The following is a 22,307-nucleotide window of genomic DNA, read 5'->3' on the forward strand; positions in this document are numbered from 1 at the left end:
GGGGGGGGGGGGGGGGGGGGGGGGGGGGGGGGGGGCCTCCGGAAGACATGACCTCACTGCGGAAACAGCACGGGGAAATGGGGCTTGGGTCAGAGGTGCAGTTGGGAAGCAGCTCTCTGTGGCACTTGTTGATACCACTCAGGTTTAGGCAGACCCCAGGGCAGAGGAGAGCTGAGTCGATGCCCCAGAGTCACCAAGACATCCACATTTCCCAAGTGGTGGGTGGCTGGTTGGTGGCTTAGCCATGTCTAGGAGGTGCCTAGCATTGGTCAAACTGGCCTGCAGTCTCTCCCCACAGGTGTTGCCAGTGGCCCTCATAGATTGAAGTCTGGTTTTAAATCATTTTCACTTAGCAGACTCTTGGTCAAGGGGGTGTTAACTAGGTCGGAGGATGTGCCACTTAATTGAGTTGTTCGTTTTCCAGGAGGGATTCTAACCCACAGGATTTTTGCCACAGGTGATGGGGCATCTCTGCCGTGATGAGGAGCCCTTGCTCTGTGTGGTCTTTTTGCATCACTCCTGAAGCATCTTTACCTTGCTTGCATTTTTTATTAAGCAATGGTTACCAAAGCTTTCTGGCATGTAGCCCTCTTTCGGATGCCCATTCTAGAATAGCATGTGATCACCCTACTTTGCATATTAACAGACTCTGAGAAAGCTACCTTATACTTAAGATTTAAGTAAATATGTTAATACATTTCTTATTTATTCACAGCAAGCATCTACATAAGTGAAAAATAATGGTTTGAGATCCACCTGCAGACGTGTAGAATCTGTATGCACACTTGGTCTCTAGACCAAGAATCAGCAGGGCAAAATATTATTCAAGGTGTGACTCACCTGGAAGTGTGAGTCTTTGAGGGCTGACTGGACACCTAATTAGGATCCTTCTGGAAGGATCTGCTGGAAGTGGTAGCAAAAGAGTTAATGCTTTACGAAGATTTATATGGTGGGTATAGGGCACCAAGTGACTTTGTGCCCATTTATTCTTTGAATCTTTCTCTTCTGATCACTTATTTATTAGTCTCATTTTATAGACAGAAAACTGAGATCCCGAGAGAGGAAGGAAGTAACTCTCCCAAGGTCACATTGTTAGTAAGTGGTCTCACTAAAATGCCAACCTATGCAGCCTGACAGCTAAGTCTGTGCTTCCGTATTAGTGGCTGGTAACATCACCTGCTCTCAGTGGTTTTGGTCAAGCTAAGTGAGACTGCTTGGATGGCATGTGAGTTGATGGGAGAGTCGTTAGGTACCCATTAGTCACCAATACTTTTTGAATATTTAAAATGTTTTTTATACACCAGCCTCAAAAAAAAAAAATCAAACCTTGAGTAGCTAAGCTGAAATATTATCTTAGAAGGATACAAGTAAGACTAAGAAATGGTCTCTTAGCGAAGAAGGTGTGGTCTATACAATGGCCTTCCATTATCAACTTCCATTACACAACTTTGCATAGTGCTTTCCCTTCCATGTACAAATTGTTCCTGGGAGTAGGACCATGGGGTGGGGAAAAGTCTTTGCTGGATCTTGCAGAGACTCCAGTGTAAGCCATGTGGTTTATCTTTTCTAGGAACTAAAGATTGGCTTTTTCTCTTTGAAAGTTAGGACAGTATAGTAAATTTGCTATAGTCAGGCCTCCCTGGTGCTTCCTTCTGAGGACCACATTCCAAAACAGGCTTAAGTTTGACCATTAATTATTCAAGGTTGATAAATAGAAGTTCATGACTTGAATAAGACACAGTAAATCAATCTTAGTCAAATCACTGAGCTCTTAAATATTTATAACCAACCTATTAGAGGCATTCTTACGAAGATTGTGTGTAGGATCTAAAATCCAAATCTAATTTTTAGATGTAAAAAGTAAACTTAAAAGTAAACTATAGAGTCCAGACTTTGAGCTTAGACTTCTAAACGTTCAACCATTCAGAGTCTTTAAGATCAAACCAGAAGAAGTAGCTGGGTCTCTTGGAGCACAGTGCATGTTGGTCCCATTCCAATGGGAAAACGGCAGCGAATGGTGATTTCCCAACCCCACACCACCAGAAAGAACAGTATCCAAGGATCATTACTGCAGAAGTCCAATGGATTTTTATGGTACTGAATCCCCCTGATGTTCTCCTGAGTATTAGTTGAAGGACCTTCCTCTGAATAATCTTTTCACTACAGCTTCTCATGAAAAGGTGCTCACATGGATTTGCTTTTTGTTCATCCAATGCAGATGAAGCAAGGTGTAACATGACAAGGCAAGCTGCATGTGGGGACAGGTGCATTCCCGTGGCCTGGCTCTGCGATGGACAGCAAGAGTGCCCTGATGGGACAGACGAGCAGTGTGGTGAGCACTCCTTGCCGTTTCGTGTCCTCATCCACGAACGGCTGTGTGCCCGGCCGACAGCGTCAGGTCCTGTGGTTTTCACTCGTAGCGGGTATTCGGAAATAGGAGGTGTTCTGGGTTGTGGCAGGCTTTCAGCTCGTAAGTCTAGGGATGTAGGTGTTGGTAGCACTGTTGTCAAGACAAGTGTGGAAGGGCTAATTGGGATAGAAAGTTCTCAAGACAGGTGTGGTGGGCTAGCTGGGATAGAAAATCCAGGATGAGTCTGGCTTCTCGCCTTCAAGTCTAGCTTCAACACGTGGCGGGTACTCAAACTGGACTAACACAAGATTGCTCCATGTGCAACCCTCACTGACCGCAGCACACACTTGTAAATAGATACAATCAACTACTTTAGCTTTACTTCAAGCTTTTGTACAATGAGAAGACAATTTTTCAAATGGAGGACCGAAGAAAACTGCAAGACCAATAGAAGCCAAGTTAGCCATTTGGTAAATGTGTTCCTGAAATCCAGCTCAAACACCTCCATGCTAAGAGTGCTCCCAGCCCCAGAAGGGACACCTGACCCTCTGGAGATGAGGAAAGCCTTTTAACCGATGCTTTACATCCTTGAGCGGTGAATATGGAAGGAGAAAATTCCTGAGTAAAAGAGGAGACCCCCCCCGAAAAACTTGGGGAGTGCTCCATTCCTTTTTTCTACCCTGATTGCACACTCCTGGGCTGGCCATTTACTGTAACTAATTTAATATGTAAACTTTGATTTTAAAACCTGCACTATTACAGGTTCAAATTACATTTTATACTTCCAGAAGTGCCTTGTGCTGTTCTCCCCCCATACTTCCTCACAGCTCTCCAGGTTTACTTGCATCTGCCAGGAGGCATACTTAGGTGGAACTATTTGAAGGTCCCATTAGACCCCAGACTGACAGTGCCCAGGTTGTCTTCAATCTCAGTATGGTCTCAAATGCCAAAGGGGTTCCAAGAAGTGACACTATAAGGCTGTACTGGCCCATACAGTAGCCATTAGCCAACGTGTGAAGATTTACATGTATTTAAATAATAAATATAGCTATTTTATCCTACTAACCACGCTTCAGATGCTCAGTAGCCACACGTGACTAGTGACAGCCCCTTTGGACAATGCCTCCATTGTCACAGAAGTTTTTATTGGACAACTTCATCATTCTAGCAGCATGACTGGGAGTGTAAGCGATGTTGGGCTGCTAGGTGATTGTCCCTAAGGCAGGGTATGGTGTGCGGTTAGGGTGACATGGAAAGGACAGGCAAATTTAGAATGGACTCTGTGGCAGACGGGGACTTAATTGTTGTTCTGCTAATGAAAATACTTCATACAAAACCCCAGCTGAAAAGTTATCAGTGCCCTGGCAAACAGCTCTTCCTCTCTGCCCCTCAAACATTCCCCTTGGCCCGCAGAGGAAGCATGTCGCGGACATCCACAGGCCTGGCAGTGTGACGACGGGAAGTGTATTTCTAGTAGCCGGCTTTGTGATGGTACCGGGGATTGCCTGGACGGCTCCGATGAGGTTAACTGCGGTAGGTACAATCTACTTTCTCTTCGGACATGACATGTCAAGTTAGCTGCCTTGATGAATGAACCTCCACGGTATTAAGTGACACCAGCAAGTCCCTAGGTAGCCTTCTGCTGGACGGGGGCTAAATGCCTGTGTTCAGTTGTCGCTGGGATGACAGGTGACCTTTTATCCACTACTGCATTTTGCAAAATCACCTAGAAGATTCTCGCTGCTGTTGGCTTTTTATACTCCTTTGGGCTGACACTTTGGGGTGCCGAATTGGTTCTCATCTCCAGTGGCTGGCCTCCTGCTCAGTTCTTGGTATTCTGGAGACCAAAGCGTGAGCAAACCGTGAATACCCAAGGGTACAAACTGGCAGGTCAGGCCTTCCACCTCACTGGGCCAATGCCCGCCTTTTACAGAGACTTCTGTGGTGTGCTCTGGACAGAAAATCCAGTGTCCAGGACAGTCTCAGTGTCTCGAGCCTTGGGAACTCTGTGACGTCCCCCGGGACTGTGAAGATGGGCTCAATGAAGCACGCTGCTCCCCGAACCACTGCCTGGTGGGCCAGTGGCTGTGCAGGAACAAGCTGTGTGTCCCGGAGAGCTGGAGGTGCAATGGGGTCAACGACTGCGGGGACTCCTCGGACGAGGACGCCTGTGGTGAGTGCCCCTCCCCCACCCCCTCCTGGCCTGTCCTCTAAAGAGGAAGGTACCTGTAAAGGTATCATGTGGGCTGCTTTCTGCAGGTTGCATTTTAATTCCTAGGACTGAGACGCCATCCTATATCTAAAAACAGGATGTCTCCTAGCAGTAACCAAGATGTAGTTACCCATGGAAACATCGAGCAGTGCTTGAATAGTAACTCCATGCAGGATACTCTAGGCAATGTGGCCACGGCACAGAACACCAGAGTGTCCGTATTTGAAGGAGCCTCCTAACGGATGCCTCATGTCCTTGTGGGGTCCATGATGGGGAAATTCCTCATTAAAAGAGGACCCCCTGCTCCGCTCCCCCAAGCCCTGCAACGAACTCATTGAGTACAATGTTCCTTTTCTTGATTCCACATACACAGTGCAGTGGAACCTCCAGCTTGTCAGTAAACCACAATTCCACTCAATCTTTATAAAATTAAATCTGCAATATTCAGATTCTAACATTTTTATCATGTATAAACTGGTTTCTTTTTTTTTTTAAGATTTTATTTATTTATTTGACAGACAGAGATCACAAGTAGGCAGAGAGGCAGGCAGAGAGAGAAAGAGAGGAAGCAGGCTCCCTGCTGAGCAGAGAGCCTGATGTGGGGCTCGATCCCAGGACCCTGAGATCATGACCGGAGCTGAAGGCAGAGGCTTAACCCACTGAGCCACCCAGGTGCCCCTATAAACCGGTTTCTTAAGAGGATCTTCTTTTAGGGCTCATGTTCACCGACTTTAACACCATCTCAGTTAGAACTACTTAATACTAATTCAATTTGATCAATATTATTTCAACCAAGTGCCCACATGGCCTGCTTGGCTTCATCATTATCAAGTCTTAACTCCCAATTCCCTGAAAACTCTGCTTAAAATGATAAAACTTTCTTTCCTACCTCAACTTGCCTTGGGTTCTGGAAACCCTGCCACCTTACTGTAATTAATAAGGGTCTGTTTTGACTCCCCCTTGCCCCACGTGCTGTTGGAAAAGAAAGCTCTCCTTCCTACGCAGCCTCCTGTCCAGAAGGCATGGTGAGATGTGATGAAGGGAAATGCATCCTGGAATCCCTGATGTGTGACGGGGAACTTGACTGCGTAGATGGTGCTGATGAACCGGCTACATGTGGTGAGGACCCAACTGCCAGGCGTCACATGGGGGGTGGGCAGAATCCGATTACATTAGCCAATGCCTCAGTTATCATGGGGGTCCACGCTTTCAGAGAATGCTCGGACCAGACCCCTATGTCAGCAATCATCCTTCCGTGGTGGGTCCCCCACGTCTTACAAGTTCCGAGCCTTGGCTCTGGTCTCCTGAGTGTGCGCAGAGCTTACCTGAGCTGGAAAACTCGGTGAGCTTGCCTCACGCTATGGCTCTAAGGAAATAGACTAAATGCCTCAAACCACACTGCTCCGAAAATTCTGGAATAAAGAACAGACTGTGGCACTGAGAAGCGAATCCTGTGTTCAAGACCGTATGGTGAATTCTCTAAGGATTTAACTGAGGAAGGACTGAGGAAGACTATTTCCTGGTGAGGAGGGAGCTCCTGAGCAAGTGTCTGAAAATTTAAAACCTTGTGATTCTCACTCTAAAAATCACTGTTGGTTCAGGTTGGGGGGGATGGGGACAGGGCAGGTCTCCCCAGGTCACTTTGTCATCTGTCTCGTTTCCTCCTTAAATCTGGGCTTAGATGTGTATGACGAGACCTTTGTTAGTGCTAAGGGCTGTGCAGGCCACTTTCTTTTATTTATTTATTTGACAGAGAGAGATCACAAGTAGGCAGAGAGGCAGGCAGAGGGAGAGGAAGGGAAGCAGGCTCCCTGCTGAGCAGAGAGCCTGATGCGGGGCTCGATCCCAGGACCCTGGAATCATGACCTGAGCCGAAGGCAGAAGCTTTAACCCACTGAGCCACCCAGGCGCCCCGAAGGCCACTTTCTACTGAGGGAACACATAAGACACAGGAAGCAGGAACAGTGGGACAACACACAGGTTTTTGGTGCTGTAGAGGTAATTCACTGGGATTAAGAAATTACTATATCACTTCCTGGGGCAAGGGTCCTGGCCCCTCAAATATTCTAGAGGAAATAGGGAAGAGGTTGCTGGGCCTTCTGTGGGTGAGCAATACACCAGCATTTGAAATTGTCCAGACTGTCTGCCTAGAAAAGTCCTTTCCCCCGCTCCATGATTCTTCACTTTCTCTGTTCTGTGATCTTTCTCCAAAGCATTCACATTCCTAGGTCAGAGGGTGGGGTCAAAGTTATTCTTCAGAAACCTCTATAGCCCTCACAGCAAGTAGGGGCTTGTAACACCACGGCTTAGAAAACATTTGATCTGTACCGTGTTCAACTCTCCTGACCACTGCCCTGTCTCTACCAGGGAGGAACTGCTCCGTGGCCAATGGGGGCTGTGAGGGACAGTGCGGTGACACCGCCTGGGGAGTCCAGTGTTCGTGTGGAGCTGGGTGGCAGTTACAGCCGGACGGCCAGAGCTGTGCAGGTCAGAGTTCATTGGGCGCATCTTCCAAAGTTTCCATGGCAGTGGGATAGACATGCCACACAGCTTACCATCTTAATCACGTTAAGGATGTAATTCAGTGGCCTCCACCACATTCACGACGCATGTGAACATCACCACGATCCATCTCCAGAACTCTCTTATCCTCCCTGACAGAAACTCTGTCCCCATTAAACAAGAACTCTGTCCCCAATCCCCAAGAAACTCCATCCACTTCCTCTCTGAATTTGCCTGTTCTAGTCTTGCATCTAAGTGCAGTCCTGTGGGATCTGTCCCTCTGGGCCAGGCTTTTTTCACTTAGCCTGTCATTAAGTTTCATCCATGTCATAGCAAGGTCAGACTCTCCTTCCCTTTCTAAGGCCAAATACCTCATTGCATACATATGCCCATTTTATTTATCCGTTGATGGGCATTTGGGTAGTTTCCACGTTTTGGCTCTCATGGGCGATGCTATGAGCAACTGGTGTACACATGCCCAAATCCCAGCTTTCCACACTCTGGGGTATACACCAGACGTGGGATTGTCGTATCCTGCAGCAACTTCTACGTTTAACTTGAGAAAACTTCAAGCTGTTTTCCATGGCGGCTGCACCACTTGACATTCCCCCAGCAGGGCATAAGTGTTTCCGATTCTCCATGTCTTACCATTCATTCCAAATCAGCAATGCCCCTGAGTGTTGCTAGGGTAACCTCCACCTGGGATTCCGTGCCAGCTGCATGTCTGGGGCCTCCACACTGACGTTCCCACTTAATTGCTTGGATGGCAACTCCACAGAGGCAGGGACTATCTGTGCCAGCACCAGCGCAGGGATTTCCACATAGTACGTGTCCAGCGAGCATCTGAAAGGGGGGCCCAATGGCCCAGAAATACTCAGGAGATGGCTCTGTGGTCGTGTCTGATTTCTGGCTCTCTGTCATCAGATATAGATGAGTGCTCCCAGGCCTACAGTCCCTGTGGCCAGCTGTGCCGTAACATCCCAGGCTCCTACTCCTGTGCGTGTGTTCAAGGTCACCAGCTCTACAATGGGACCAGTTGTCGAGTTATAGGTGAGATTCACAACTCTGAGCAAAGCCTAGCCCTTGCTCTGTCCTTAGTGGTCATTACAGATAGAAGTGTTGTCCATGGTTCACTTTAGGGTCTGGTATGAGAGTGACATTATTCTTTCCATAAAGAAGCTGCTATTAACAACATTCCTTGGCCAAATCAAGTATCAGTTGCTATTAGGTATCTTTATGTTTCTTTAAGTTTATCTGTTAAATCTACACCCAACATGGGCTTAGATCTTACGACCCTAAGATCAAGAGTTGCATGCTCTCCTGACTGAGCCAGCCACGCGCCCCTATGAAGTATCTTTAAAATGACTTAGCTGTCCTGCAGGCTGTACACCTGGGTGCTCCGGAGACCACACTGACGTAGTGTTAACTTGGCCTGTGCTGCTTTAACGAGGGAACGGTGAATTCCATTCGGCTGCTGTGTATGAGACAGGGAGAGGAGCTCTGTCTAGGTGGGGGGAAGGGCAGAATCTGAAATCAAACAGGCTCAGAGTTCCAAAGATGAGTTGGAATGTGTTGGAGTTCAGAGGAGGAATTGGGGCTTAGGGTGGTAGGCTAGATTGCCTCTGGACACGCCACAGTCCAGACCTGAGCTGTCGGCGGATTTCAGCACAGGAGATGGGACAGCATCTTTGGTGAAAGAGAATGGCCTGAAAGAAAGTGTCCAAGGAGTGTGTCACTGTTCCTTTTCCCCCTTTATTGCAGATGATGCTGTTAAAATTCTTATAGCGGCAAAGAGAGAACTTGGGGTCCTGGATCGGAGAACAGGCATCTATGAGCCTCTGGTTCCTGTAAACTCGAGGCCGACTTCTGTCGCCTATGATCTCGACAGAAGCATGTACTTTTGGGTGGATGAAGTCTTACACGTGTTTGTCTTTGGGAAGCCAAACCCAGTTCCTCTCTATCCAGGTATATTTCTTGACGTCCAGAGCCCTGGCTTCTTAAAGCGCCTTCAGCAGAGTATAAGCAGCCTGTGTATTCATCTGGACGTCGTCTGGGACTCGCTTGTTGTGACTCCCCAGAGTGTGTGCAACCCTGATTTGAGATAAGGCCATGTAATTTGGCTCAACAGGAGCTTTGTTGGAGCATAACTGGCGAACGAGGTTGCTCTAAAGAGGTACAGAAAGTTGGGCATACGGGCTCAGGCCAGGGTTTATCTCCACTTCATCCCTGGGTATGTGACTTAGAGCCAGTCATTAACTCCTTTGAACCGCGCTCAGTAAGACGAAAGGGATAGCCCTTGTCTCACTGGGGATTCAAGAAGAACGGTCCATGGGAGGAAGTGCTTAGTTGTCCTGGGCATGTAGAAACCCTCTGTTAGCCACTCCCCTGAGACTTCTGTAACAGATGCTGCCCCAGACTGAGGCTGCATTCTCTTGGATTTCTTGGTTCTGCTTCTGCTAAGGTCCTTCTCTTTCCGGCCGCCCACAGTATATTGCACAGAGCTCATCTCTGGCCCTCCTTTCCTGTGTCCCACCAGCTGCCTTGTACAGTTTGAAATCAGAAGATGTAGAAAAGTTTAGTCCAGATCTTTTTTTCAAGGTAAGAAGAAGGTAGGAGAATACAGGAGCATAGTAATACTGTCCATGTATCCCCAGAACTTCAGGCCGTGGACAGTATCTCTTTGGACTGGCTCACGGGGCTGCTGTATTGGGCTAGCAGCTTCACGAGGGTCATCGGTGCTGGCTTGAGTGATGGCAGAGGCTACGTCAAAATCTTGGAGAAGGATCTGGTGCCAGAGCAGCTCATCGTGTTTCCCCCGAAGAAGTAAGTAGCATTTCTTTGAGAATATATCCCAAATCACTGGTTATCTTAGACATTTAAGTTGATAAGAGGACCTTTCCACATTTTCAACATAGGTCTTCATTTGCTCCAAAAATATCTTCTAAATTGAATCCTACGGAGAGCCCCTTTTCAGTCGACAGAGTCTGAGGGCAGAGATCTGCATTCTTAGCTGCTCAATGACCAGGGGCCTGAACAAGAACGCTCCAGAGGCCTGGCTGTTCAGAAGAGCATGTGTTCAGGGCGGTGGATGAGGGGGGATGGTTAACACTCTGTGCTTTTGCTTCCCTCAGGTCATTGTATTGGGTAAATCGTGGTAAGAAAGGCACGAGAACTCTCGAGGCTGCAGGGATGGACGGCTCGGATCGGAAGGTGCTCGCAGCTGTCCACATGGAGGAGCCCCGTGGCTGGCCGCCTCTACTGGATCAGCAAGTATAAAGAGGTACTGGAGAGAGGTTAGGAAGGAGAGCGTTTTAGTGGGGGCTTGGTAGGCCCGTGGGTAACTGCAGAGTCCTCCGTAAGTTTTACATCAACCCCACACGTGGTCTTCTGGCCACGAGGACCGAGGAAAGTGAGCTGGGCTGGGCCAGGGTCTTGAGGAGAGCCCAACCAGATCAACACAGGCTGGGAGACTTTGTGTGTGACTTTCTCCAATACCGCAGTCACACCTAGCCCTGGAATTTCCTGGTAGTATAGGTCATACTGTATGTTGTACCTAAGACATAAAACCATGTGTGAGCATGCATGGGAGGAGGGGGAGAGGGAGAGACAGGCTCCCCGCTGAGCAGGGAGCCCTACTCCATCCCAGGGTCCTAGGATCATGACCTGAGCTGAAGGCAGATGCTTAACCGACTGAGCCAGCCAGGCACCCCAACTCTTTTTTTAAAGTAATCTTTGCACACCCAATGTGGGGCTCAAACTCACAGCCCTGAGATCGGGCGTTGTGTGCTCTACCAGCCGAGCCAGCCAGGGGCCCTGGGAGTTGTATTTTTAAGTCTGTTACTTCAGCTATGACTTTGGCAATTTATAGCCCCTCTTTGAACTCCCATCACCCTCTCTGAAGAGAGATGGATCATTCGCCTCAGAAAGCAGCTGGAGAACGTAGGGAAGAACTTGGTATACCACATCTGGACACAGACAGTAAGTTAGGGTAGCTACTTGTACAATGTGACCCCAGTTTGTGCAAGAAGCAGTCTAACCACTGGCTTGGCATTAGCCTCCATGAATTCCAAGACACTCTCCTCTTTATATCAAGTTGATAGCATGTGAAGATGTTTAATCGGTGTCCATGCAAAAGGTGTCCTGACGCCAGAGTCTCATGCTAATGGCAACCGACTCTCATGACTCTACCCTTCAGTCCATAGAGACGATCAACGTGGATGGCAGTGGGAGGCACACCTTTCCTGAGATCTTCTTGGAAGACGACAACCCAATAGGACTAGCTATATTCGAGAACTCCTTCTTCTGGGCAAATAAAATACATCTGTATCACACTTCACCCCACACCCCCAAGGAGAGAGTGGTGTTGCTCAATGCTTCCATATCTGCTTTCTCCATCCTCCACAAATCCCAGCAGCCCAAGGGTATGTCCCTGACATGTTCATTGTTAATTGCAGTTGATGTTAATTTTTCTTCTCTTCACAGAAAACTGAAGAAAGCCCAATGTCCTGTTTATGAGAGGAAGCCAAATGTTCATTGACTAGGAGTTAAAGGCTTTTGTTAACCAGAAACTATATGTCAGATTTAACTCAGGTAATGCTGCTTAAGTGGGTCGGAGAGACTCCCCAAAGTAGAGAGCTGTGACCACTGTTACTTCTAAAGGAGTCTTCCTGTCAGCAAGCCAGGCAGTCTTTTTGCCTTAACTCTAGGGCCGAAGATGCTGTTGGTTGAAGACTTACTGGCCAGAGCTTAATATGGATAAGTAATTGCCACTATCCAAAGGGGGGTCATGGGAGTTTAACCTAGAAGGTAACGAGGATCCTGGGATTCCTCTTAAGGCAAAACCAACTGAACTCCCTTGAGTATTAAGTTTGGAACTGGTATGGAGAATTCTGAAATCGTACCTAACCTATTTCTATTTGAAAACAGGCATACCCCCAGCATGTGCTCCAGGCTCATGCAGCCACCTCTGTCTCCTGTCCCCCATCCATCCCAAGGGCTATAAATGTGTTTGTCCAGAGGGAATGTTCCTTTTGCCTTCCGGTACATGTAGCGGTAAGTATGCTGGGGCAAATGGGCTTGGCTCAGGGAGACTCATTCCATTTTGGGATCAATCACTTGTATACTGACAACCTTACCTTGTTAAGTTTTGTTATCCAAAGATCTCAAGTTCTTTTATTATTGTGTTACAAGTATAGAACATAGGGGCGCCTGAGTGGCTCAGTGGGTTAAACCTCTGCCTTCGGCTCAGGTCATGGTCTCGGGGTCCTGGGATCGAGTCCCGCATCGGGCTCTCTGCTCGGCAGGGAGCCTGCTTCCCCCTCTCTCTCTGCCTGCCTCTCTGCCTACTTGTGATCTCCCTCTCTCTGTCAAATAAATTTTAAAAATAAATAAATAAATAAATAAATAAAACTATAGAACATAAAGCTTAGTATTTTAACCACTTTCAAGCGTATAGTAGCATCGAGTGCATCCACGTTTTTATGCAACTATCGCTACCATCCATCTCCAGAACTTTTTCTTTTTTTAAAGAAAGATTTTTGTTTAGAGAGAGAGCAAGAGCAGGAGGGAGGAAAAGAGGGAGAGGGAGAGAGTCCCAAGCAGGTTTTGCACTGAGCGCAGAGCCCGACTTGGAGCTTGGTCTCATGACACCGAGATCGGGCCCTGAGCCGAGATCAAGAGTTGGCCGTCTGACTGACTGAGTCACTCAGGCTTCCCTCTCCAGAACGTTTTCATCTTCCTAAACTGAAATTTTGTACCCACTAAACAATAACTCCCCATTCCTCTCCCCCCAGCCCTAGACCACCATTCTACTTTCTATATAAAGGTGACAACTCTAGGAACGTCATAGAAGTGGAATCCTACAGTATTTGTCCTTCAGCTGCTGGCTTACTTTCCTTTACTATCTTTAAGGTTCATGTTGTAATATGTGTCAGAATTGCTTTTCTTGAATAATCACTTAATTTACATTTTGGTTTCTCCATTCATCTGTCAATGAATACTAGGGGGCTTTGTTTGATTTTAAAACAGGAAAAATAGGTTATACCAGTCAGTTTTACCCAAAAATTAAGTTGGTACAAGGAAAAAATCCTCCATAGTCTTATGGCTTGTGTATTCTGACCTAGGTTTGTAAGCAGGGTCTACTGCAGTATGGTTAACATAAATTCTTGTTGTTTTGTCTTTGAAATATTAAGGCTTACAAGCTCCTTTGAACATCTCTATCCAAATTACTTTTTTGGGGAAAGATTTTATTTATTTATTTTAGAGAGAGAGCGTGCGCGCAGGTACAGAAGTGAGAGGAGCGGTAAAAGGAGAGTGAGAGAGAATCTCAGGCAGAGCCCTCTGAGTGCGGAACCCAGTGCAGGGCTTGATCTTACAATCCTGAGATTGTAACCTGAACTGAAACTGAGAGTCCAACGCTTAACCAATCGGGTCACCCAGGTACCTCCCACATTACTTTTTTGCTAAAGAACACTCAGGTTTTAAGAAGGATAAATGATATAAATATCTTCATGCTCTAACCACCTTTAAAGAACATAATTCTCAGGGGTAGATGCCGGATGCGATCATGGTGCATGTAATACGCTGTTGTGCCAAACTCAGGACTTCACTTTAACTTGTATCTTGAGGGGCATCTGGATGGCTCAGCCAGTTCAGTGTCTGCCTTTGGCTCAGGTCATGATCCTGGGGTCCTGGGATCCAGCCCTGTGTCAGGCTCCCTGCTCAGCAGGGAGCTTGCGTCTCCCTCTACCCCTGCCCCTGCTCATGCTCTCTTCCTCTCTCAAATAAATTAATAAATCTTTAAAAAATTTTTAAAAATTGTATCTTGAACATTATATATATAGCTAAATACCCGAGTAACTTTTCTTTAAATAGGCAATCGAATTTAAAATTCTTTCTACTGAGACTTGTGCACCATGAGCAAGGGTTTGAGGACATTACTGAAACAGATGGGGCACCGCCCAGCCCTAATCCTTGTGGCTCTGTGTTAACCTTTCAGCAGAAATTAGAAAGCTTTAGTGCTTTGGGAAAGCAGAGCGATACTTCATTTGCCCAAATGACTCCCTTCTCCAAGGAAGCTCAGGCTTTTGTGCTGTATTCATGCCTCAGAAGCGAACTTGCTAAGACCCCTTTCTAGGTGTTCCTCAGCTGGAGAGTTTACTCCAGAAGGGAGCAGGGGGCTTATCTGACAAATGGCCAAACGGTAAATCTCTCCTTTCTCTTGGTAGAGTTAAAGATAGTATTTTCGTCTGGCAAACGTCTCTACTTATTGAAAGTTGGTTTTATGGGAACTGCTATAGAGAGAACCCTAGTTCAAGAGCATCCTAGAAACATCTATTTACTGGATATTGATTGGAAAAGAAACCTCGTCTACTGGACAAATGCCGAGGGACAGCTGTTCTGCTCAGCTGGCTATTCAGGAGAAAAGCAAGAGATTTGGACAGAGCACACAGGTAAGCTGGATGGCTATTTTGGATTTTCCCCTTTATTTCCTGGCTTTAAAATTAACTAAAACAAAAAAAAACAAAAACAAAACCCAAACCCAAAAAACAACAAAAAAACCTTACCTGATCTGAATCAACCTTAATGCCAAAGGATGGTTTTAAGGTAATTTAAACATGGACTGTCTGACTTAACCTTATACTTTTGAGAGGAATATAGGCTGTTAAAAGGCTACTGTGACTTGGGAAATCCTAGGGTCAGTAGTAAGTTTTTTAAAATTCTATTTTTCTGGCCTTAAGTTTGGGTAGGATAGAAATAGACCTTAAATATTTCAGTTTTGCATTGCAGATTTTTCTTGCACTAATTTAGAAGTGGTTTGCGATGCAGATTTCTGAGACAACTAGCGAGATATTTTCTTAATGTGGTAATAGATCCTTTCTCTCCTCTCCCACACTGCTGAATGGCACAGCCCATCCTTAGCACTGTGTACTCCACCTAAAGGCAAGCATCTACTTTGTAAAAGAGATCTGGGGCTAGAGCTCTAGGGTGAGTAATTTGATTTCTGAATGTCTGGGCCCCGGGTACTCTAAGCATCAATGATAGCTTTACTACAGGAAGCACCATATTGAAATGCATGTTCCTCCGACACGCTTCTGAGCAGTAGGCTCTGCTGAGTCCTGTGGGCGAGCACAACGCCTGGCACCTAGGAACTTCCGGTACCTGCCCCAGAGAACTTTCAGGAAAGAGTGGAACGGACAGCATTCTTGAAACACATCTGGTGGCTGTCTGAGGAAAGTCGTGATCTTGAATTTCTCCCCATTTCTCCCCACCAATTAAAATGCCACCTTCACTCCACTGGCTAATCTTAGCTAATAGGGTTCCGTGTTACAATGATCACATCGAGGGTTTGTAAGGGACTGGCAGTTTCATTTGAGCTGGCTTCTAGTGTGGAATGTGGAGTCCCTGTGGTAGGTAGCTCTGAAATAAAAGAAAATATGTACATCTCTGTCCCCTGGTTACTGGCACAGAGTTCCTAAGACCTTTGTAACTTCCTGAGTGATAGCACCAGACACAGAGCTCCCCTAAGCCGTTTGGAATTTTCTAGGTGATAGGAAGAGCTTAGTTAGAATGAGGCAAGTTTGGTGGGGTCTGCAGTGCAATGTAGCATTGAATTTAAGGTCCATTTCTACATTACCCAGACTTAAGGTCAGAAAAATTTAAAAACCTTACCACCGACCCTGGGAGGCTGTTTACCAGAAAGATCAAGCTGTAACTAGAAGCTTAGAACTTTCAGCTCCACTCCCTGTTCTCTGGAGAGGGGAGAGGAGCTGGAAATGGAATCGGGGATCAATCACGCCTGTGTAATGAAGCCGCCATGACATCCCCAAAGCGGGGGCTTCAGTAGAGCTTCCGGGTGGGTGAACACATCTGTGTGCTGGGAGGGTGGTGCAGCCCATCTCCATGGGAACAGAAGCTCCTACTTCTGGGCTCTTTGGATGCGGCCCTGTGGCTCTCTTTGTCCGGCTGCTCATCTGTATCTCTTATGAAATAAACCAGTAAATGTGTTTCCCTTAGTTCTGTGAGCAGCAGATTTACAAACTCAAGGACGTTGTGGGAACCCTGATTTAGAGCCAGTGGCTCAGAGTGCTGGTGATATCCAAGACGTGTGACTGGCGTCAGAAGCGGGGGCAGTCTTGGCACAGAGCCCTTAACCTGTGGGCTCTGACGCCAACTCCAGGAGGACAGGGTCAGACCGCGGGGTTGTAGGACATTTGGCTAGTGTTGCAGAATCGCTTGGTATGGGGAACCCCCCCCGGGGGTGACCCCACATCTGGTGTCAGAAGTGTTGGAGGTGTAAAGGAGCCACACAGGTGCGTTTCTTCCTACAAAGTGACTGAAAGCACGACAAAGCCAGGCAGACCCTTCAGAGCAGGGATCAGGCTGGTTACTACCTATGGGCACCTGTTTGCAGAGCCCCGGGTCTCTTACAACCCCGGTGAGCGTGCAGCTTTCAGGTGCTAATATCAGTGTTGTTGTCTCTCTCTCTTTTTTTTTTTTAGAAGATTTATTTGAGAATGGGAAAGAGAGCACATGGTGGGGAGGATCAGAGGGAGAAAGATGATTAAACACACTCATACTGAGTGTCGAGCCCAATTTGGGGCTTGATCTGTTGACCCTGAGATCACGACCCGAGCCAAAATCACGAGTCAGATGCTTAACCGACTCTGTCATCCTGGTGCCCCAGTGTTTTCTCTTGAATGAGTGAATCTTGTCCTCATTGAAAAATGTAGGCTAGGAAATACAGAGGAGATTGCTTAAAAAAAAGAAAAAAAAATGGGAGGGCTCCAGAATTCTGTTTTAGGCAAGAGTGCCTAAAGAAACCTGTACAGAATCGCTCAAAGAACCTTCTGTGGCCCTGGCAACCGTGCAGACAGCACCAATTAAAGCTAATACCATACAGAACATGTCTTCTGTGCAGAAGGCAGAGCCCATAGGAGAAGAGAGAAGCTGATCTGGGTGTGGCTAGTCTCTTCTTACTAACTGGCCAGCCTTAAGTCCCTTCTTTCCTGGGGTGACTTAAGGAATGTGGGGGACAACTCTGTGCAAGTTCCTCCACGTGAAAACATGAGGAATAGTAAAACTCCCACCCTAACAGCCAGGAAGTGGGAAGAACTAGAACTCAGGAACCCTCTGTGTACAGGCTTCTTCCTTCTGCTACCCACGCCCCAGCTTCGTGCCTCATCTGTTTGTCAGTCTCCCTCGTAGTTAACATTTGAGTTCTTTTTTTTTTTTTTAAAGATTTTATTTATTTATTTGTCAGAGAGAGAGAGATAGTGAGAGCAGGAACACAAGCAGGGAGAGTGGGAGAGAGAAAAGCAGGCTTCCCGCTGAGCAGGGAACCCAGTGCGGGGCTCATTCCCAGGACCCTGGGATCATGACCTGAACCAAAGGCAGACGCTTCACGACTGAGCCACCCAGGCGCACCAACCTTGGAGTTGTGAAACACATTCCGGCACACCACAGAGTGTTCTACTAAGACCCAGCTCTGTGAGGTGGGGGGGCATGGGGAATGTGCACATAGATGCATTATATAGGTTTGCAATAAAGCTTGCCTATATAAAGGTTGTAACACAACTTACAAATAACAAACTATACAACAGATCTTTGTTGTAAATTTCATGTAGCTACATGATTTTCAGATTGATTACAGATCTCAGAATTCAGAATAAAAAAAGCAGTTTATAGCTGCAGTTCAATCAAAATTTAACAAAATCCAACTATGAATAAATGCTCAATTGCGATCCAATTTGGCACCGAGTCGCTGCCATCACCAAGCAAATACAGTCCTACTGTAACGTAATTTGACAGTAGTTTCCGTAAACTAGTGGGAAGTGTAGCAGTGAAGACTAATTGAAATTAGTTTATTGACCGAAGGGACTGATTTGTGGATTTGGATAATAGTTTTCAAAATCTAGGAAAATGTTTTCCCAACTTCTGTGGTCTCTAAAATGTCATGGGCATAGGTGTGACGCATGTGAGTTTAATTGGCAATATGAACACTTTCCTCTGCCACTTAAGTCCAGACCAGGGTTGTCAGCCTCCTTCTATAAAAGGCCAGACAGCAACTATCTCAGGCTGGTCGGGCACTGTGCTGTTCTGTCTGCAAAGGAGCTGACCACCATATGTGCAGTAAGGACCATGGTGTGTTCCCCTGGAATTTACAAAAACACGCCAAAGGTTGGAATTGGCCCAAGGGCCATTCTTTGTCAGTCCCTGGTCTAGAAAAGGAAACTGAAAACAAATCAAGCCCTGATTTGGAGGGTTTGCCAATGCCTCTGGTGGAAAATACTCCCACAGTGGCAAGTTTCAGGCTCACAATGTAAGGTGACTTATCACGGGGTTCGGAAGGAGTGTCGGGTAGCAAAGTGCAGGAAAGCGAGGACCGGAGTATTTTTGTTTCAAGTGCAGTTAAGTTGATGTGATTTAATTTTAAAAATGACTATATTGGACAGCAAGCTTGCAGTGTTCCTGAATTCAACAACTGGCCGTTCCGAACTTGTGCAAAGAAGAGATGCTCTCCTATGCTTTTCATAGGTACCGACTCGAATCCTCAAAACTGGGAGAAGCCCTGTCCCTATCACGCATTTGCAGGAACTGAGCCACAGTAATTAGCTGACACCTTATCTTGGAATGTGCTTCAAAAATGGCAGTCTGACTTGCTAGCCCAGTACTGCTCTTAACTTTAAAGCTGTACTCACCCTAGGGTAGGTACTGCCTAGCTGAGATCCACTTACGCGGGTCTAGTGGGCAGAATGGGAGTAGGGAGTGCTTGGTGGGCTAGTGCCCACGTCTGTTACGCTTAAAAGCTACCACTTTGTGGCTTTTATATACTTGGTCCCTGTCCTATCTCTGTCCTCAAGCTCTAGGTCTCCTCACTCCCCGCCCACTCTACCAGTGACTTTTCATACCACTACTGTAGTGACACTTCCCCCAGTCTCTGCTTTCCCGTAGCCATTTCAGTTCCAGGCGCTTGGCATGTAATTGACTGATTTTCCTACTTAACTGACAAAGAGGGAGGTGAATGCAGAGTTGCATATCTGCATTCAAACGTAAATGTTGCCGCTTAGGTATCCAAGTCCTAAAAGGCGGTGGCTGTGTCCCTTACCAGCCCATTGTGAGGATCACATGAGCTCGTGTGACAGATAAGGGCCTGGAACCAGAGTAGGCCTGATGGGACTCCTCATGTGAACGAGGTATGTGGGCTCGTTAGGGACCAGGCTTCGCATCCCTCCGAGCGTCTCCCTTCCAAAACATTAAGGGTGTGCACAAATGTATTTGAATGTCCTAATGGGAGTTCCTTTCCCGCCCTCACAGTCTGCTCAGCAAAGGTGGACATATCCACGGGGAACTTGTACTGGCTGCCGTGTGACCGACGTGCTATCCAGAAGACTGGACTCCCCGGCCCAGACACCCGGACCCTCTACACGACAGGCCGCATTATACTGCATCTTCTTCTTGACTGGCCAGAGAGACTGCTCTACTGGGTGGAGAGTGGGAAACACTTGCAAAGCATGACCCTCGATGGCAAAACCAGATGGCAAGTCTGGACGGGCACCTGGACAGCAGACACCCACATGACCTTGGACCTCGGCGCGTCTAGCATCCTCTGGACAGCCAAAGGGTCAGGTAAGCGCCACGCAGAGCAGTGGTTGGTACAAGCAGAGGAGTGGTGGTGATAAGTCTCCTTCCTGCGTGAGGAATGCTCATTCCGAGAACTAGCTAGACCTGGGCTTGAATTAGGTTCTCATAGTTACAGCTTAGGCACGCGTCCCTCAGCTCAGACTCGGATTCCTTGGTAAGTCCACATTTTTTACTTGAAAGGCAGAACACTGCAGAGCTAACATGCTTAGTCGCTTTTGGTTCGGAATGGGTTTCTGCCTCCATGAGCAGACGTAACAAACCCAAACCTGCCTTGCAAATGAAGCAGAGGTGCTCGGTCTGCTGGGTACCAGATATAACTTCTACTTCTGCCTGGCTGCCGGCTCCGACCATCTCCACCAGGAGCCGCCCCCGAGGGCTGGTGGCTTCGTGCCGGCAACTGAGTGTGTTTGCATACTGCCCAAAGATAGGATGGGGCTTGCCTGACGCTCGCAGGTGGCAGATCTCAAGTTCCTGGAGCTTTAAACACCTTCCGGGACTATCTTTAACTGCAAAACTAAAACCTACAAAACTCAATAGGAAGAATCTGGGCTTCTTTTCAGTGGGGCTCATTGACCCTCAATCGAGGGCTGCCCATGTGTCCGTCCCCCCCCCCCCCCCCCCCCCCCCGTCACAGGTTACTCACTCTCCGCCAGCCTGTAAGCACTTGACTCTTCCTTAGGTTTGCAAAGTCTGAGTCTCCTAAAAAATAGAACATACACTTTGAACAAGACCTGGAGTGACGGCATTCTTGCAGCTCACGAGCCCTACCTGGTGACCGTGCACAGGGGAACCCTCCTGCTGTGGGACAGGAGGACACTGGAGCCCTTCGCCGTGTCAAAAGAGCCGTATGTGAGGACAATGATCATCCTGGCTGAGAACCAGCAAGTCCCAGGCGAGTCTTCCTCTGTGGGGTTCTTCTTTGAAATCACTTTCTTTGCCTCTGGTCTGTGTGTTTGCCGAGGGTAAAATCCTGGGGGGGTTTGTATTGGCCCTTGTCCCGACTCACAGCGCAGCAGGCCTTCCCCCTCACTCGGCCTTATCCTGGAGGAGTAAGAGTCACACACACACGTTTCTCAAAGTTGCTACATTGACACGACCCCCAGCAAAACTTCCAGAAGTTTGCCCACCATAACCCCTTTGGGGAGTCCTCTCGTACGTTAGCATCTTAAACCTCTTCATCTGGCGGTAAAGAGATCCATTTAATTTATTCTGAAGCACTTTCCCGAACAGATTTTACCATGTTACCCCCTTTCCCCAGCAGCAGCATCTCGCAGAGGACCCTTTGAGGAACCATCCTGGGGCTGTGGACACTGGGACAAGCAGGTCCTCCCCGCTGTTGAAGCTGCCCCCGTAGTTCAGATTACCCTGCTGACCGCTGCTTTTTTCCTCTTCACATAAGCCTTTGGCCCAGAGCCAAAAAGTTAGTTCCTGGACCTTGAGGGAGACAAAGCCGAAATCCTATCACAGGACCCGGGGGGGCTTTGTTATAGGGCTGTAGCAGGGAGTGAGCCAGAACCAGGCCCTGTCTACAGAAACTTGATTTTTTTTTTTTAAGATTTTATTTATTTGACAGAGAGAGACACAGCAAGAGAGGGAACACAAATAGAGGGAGTGGGAGAGGGAGAAGCAGGCTTCTTACCAAGCGGGGAGCCCTACGGGGGCCTCAATCCTAGGACCCCGGGATCATGACCTGAGCCAAAAGCAGACTGAGGCTTAAAAACTGAGCCCCCCAGGTGCCCGAAACTTTATTTTTCATTCCTAGCAGCTAGTATCAGGCAGGAGAAGAAGTTATTAGGCGTGAAGGAGAAAACAATTTGCCCAAATGTGAAGCCATCAGATGATGATGGACCAATGGATCACATCTGACCTAAGGATCTAGGCTTTGAGGCCATTTCACTTTTTTCTTCTTACGAGGGAGGCACACATAGCTGCCCGGCCCCAACCTGGCTCTGGGAGGAGGGGAACGCAGAAGCACGTCTCTGGTGCCCGGAGCCCAGGACCAGCCTTGCTGACGCCACTGTTTATTGCAGATCCTGAGCTCGAAGGAGTGGCTGCAGATGGTCCTCTTGTGCTTCCTCTTACACCCCCGTTGCTCTGTACCCCGTCTTCTGTCCCCTGTCGGAACGGGGAGGAATGCGTTTCTCGGGAGTACCTCTGCGATGGCAAGCCGGACTGTCAGGACGGCTCGGACGAAGGGGACTGTGCCCGGTTCTGCAGCAGACCAGGTCTGTCTCTGTGTCAGGAGGAATGCCACAGGGTAGGAGTGACCAGCGTTGATCACAAGTACCCTTGCCTCCCCTCGGTAAAGTGTCGTAGCTAAAGGTCCTAGTCTGTCGGAATACGGACTCTACCAGTATCCATTTTATCACATTAAGTCAGACGTTTTACCGGGTGTAATTTTTAACTATTGCTTCCTTGTCTCCTTAAATTTGCTTAAGTGTTCCAGGGTTTGCCTTTATAAAGGCTGAGCCATGAGCCAACTGGAATGGACCACTCAGAACAGATTTGGCAGTGATTTTCCATAAGTTATTCAAGTACCCAAACCAATATGAGTCCTTATTACTGGAACAGCCTCTTTCAGCTGGTTAACTTAACTGACCT

General features: G+C 47.6%; 1 protein-coding gene across 1 annotated transcript in view; it reads left to right on the forward strand.

Moving 5' to 3' along the window:
- Positions 1-22,307, forward strand: part of LOC116874914 (prolow-density lipoprotein receptor-related protein 1-like) — a 43,393-nt gene that overhangs the window by 753 nt on the left and 20,333 nt on the right. The window contains 16 exon segments of the mRNA XM_032869974.1: positions 2,219-2,332; positions 3,764-3,883; positions 4,284-4,523; positions 5,568-5,681; positions 6,930-7,049; positions 7,989-8,114; positions 8,826-9,029; positions 9,719-9,887; positions 10,196-10,300; positions 10,302-10,344; positions 11,260-11,485; positions 11,991-12,116; positions 14,291-14,515; positions 19,380-19,691; positions 20,386-20,598; positions 21,737-21,931. Coding sequence (XP_032725865.1) covers positions 2,219-2,332; positions 3,764-3,883; positions 4,284-4,523; positions 5,568-5,681; positions 6,930-7,049; positions 7,989-8,114; positions 8,826-9,029; positions 9,719-9,887; positions 10,196-10,300; positions 10,302-10,344; positions 11,260-11,485; positions 11,991-12,116; positions 14,291-14,515; positions 19,380-19,691; positions 20,386-20,598; positions 21,737-21,931 — 2,652 coding nt within the window.

The sequence above is a fragment of the Lontra canadensis genome, unplaced genomic scaffold (assembly GCF_010015895.1).
Source record: "Lontra canadensis isolate GAN:19392208 unplaced genomic scaffold, GSC_riverotter_1.0 scaffold39, whole genome shotgun sequence".
NCBI classification, from domain to species: Eukaryota; Metazoa; Chordata; class Mammalia; order Carnivora; family Mustelidae; genus Lontra; species Lontra canadensis.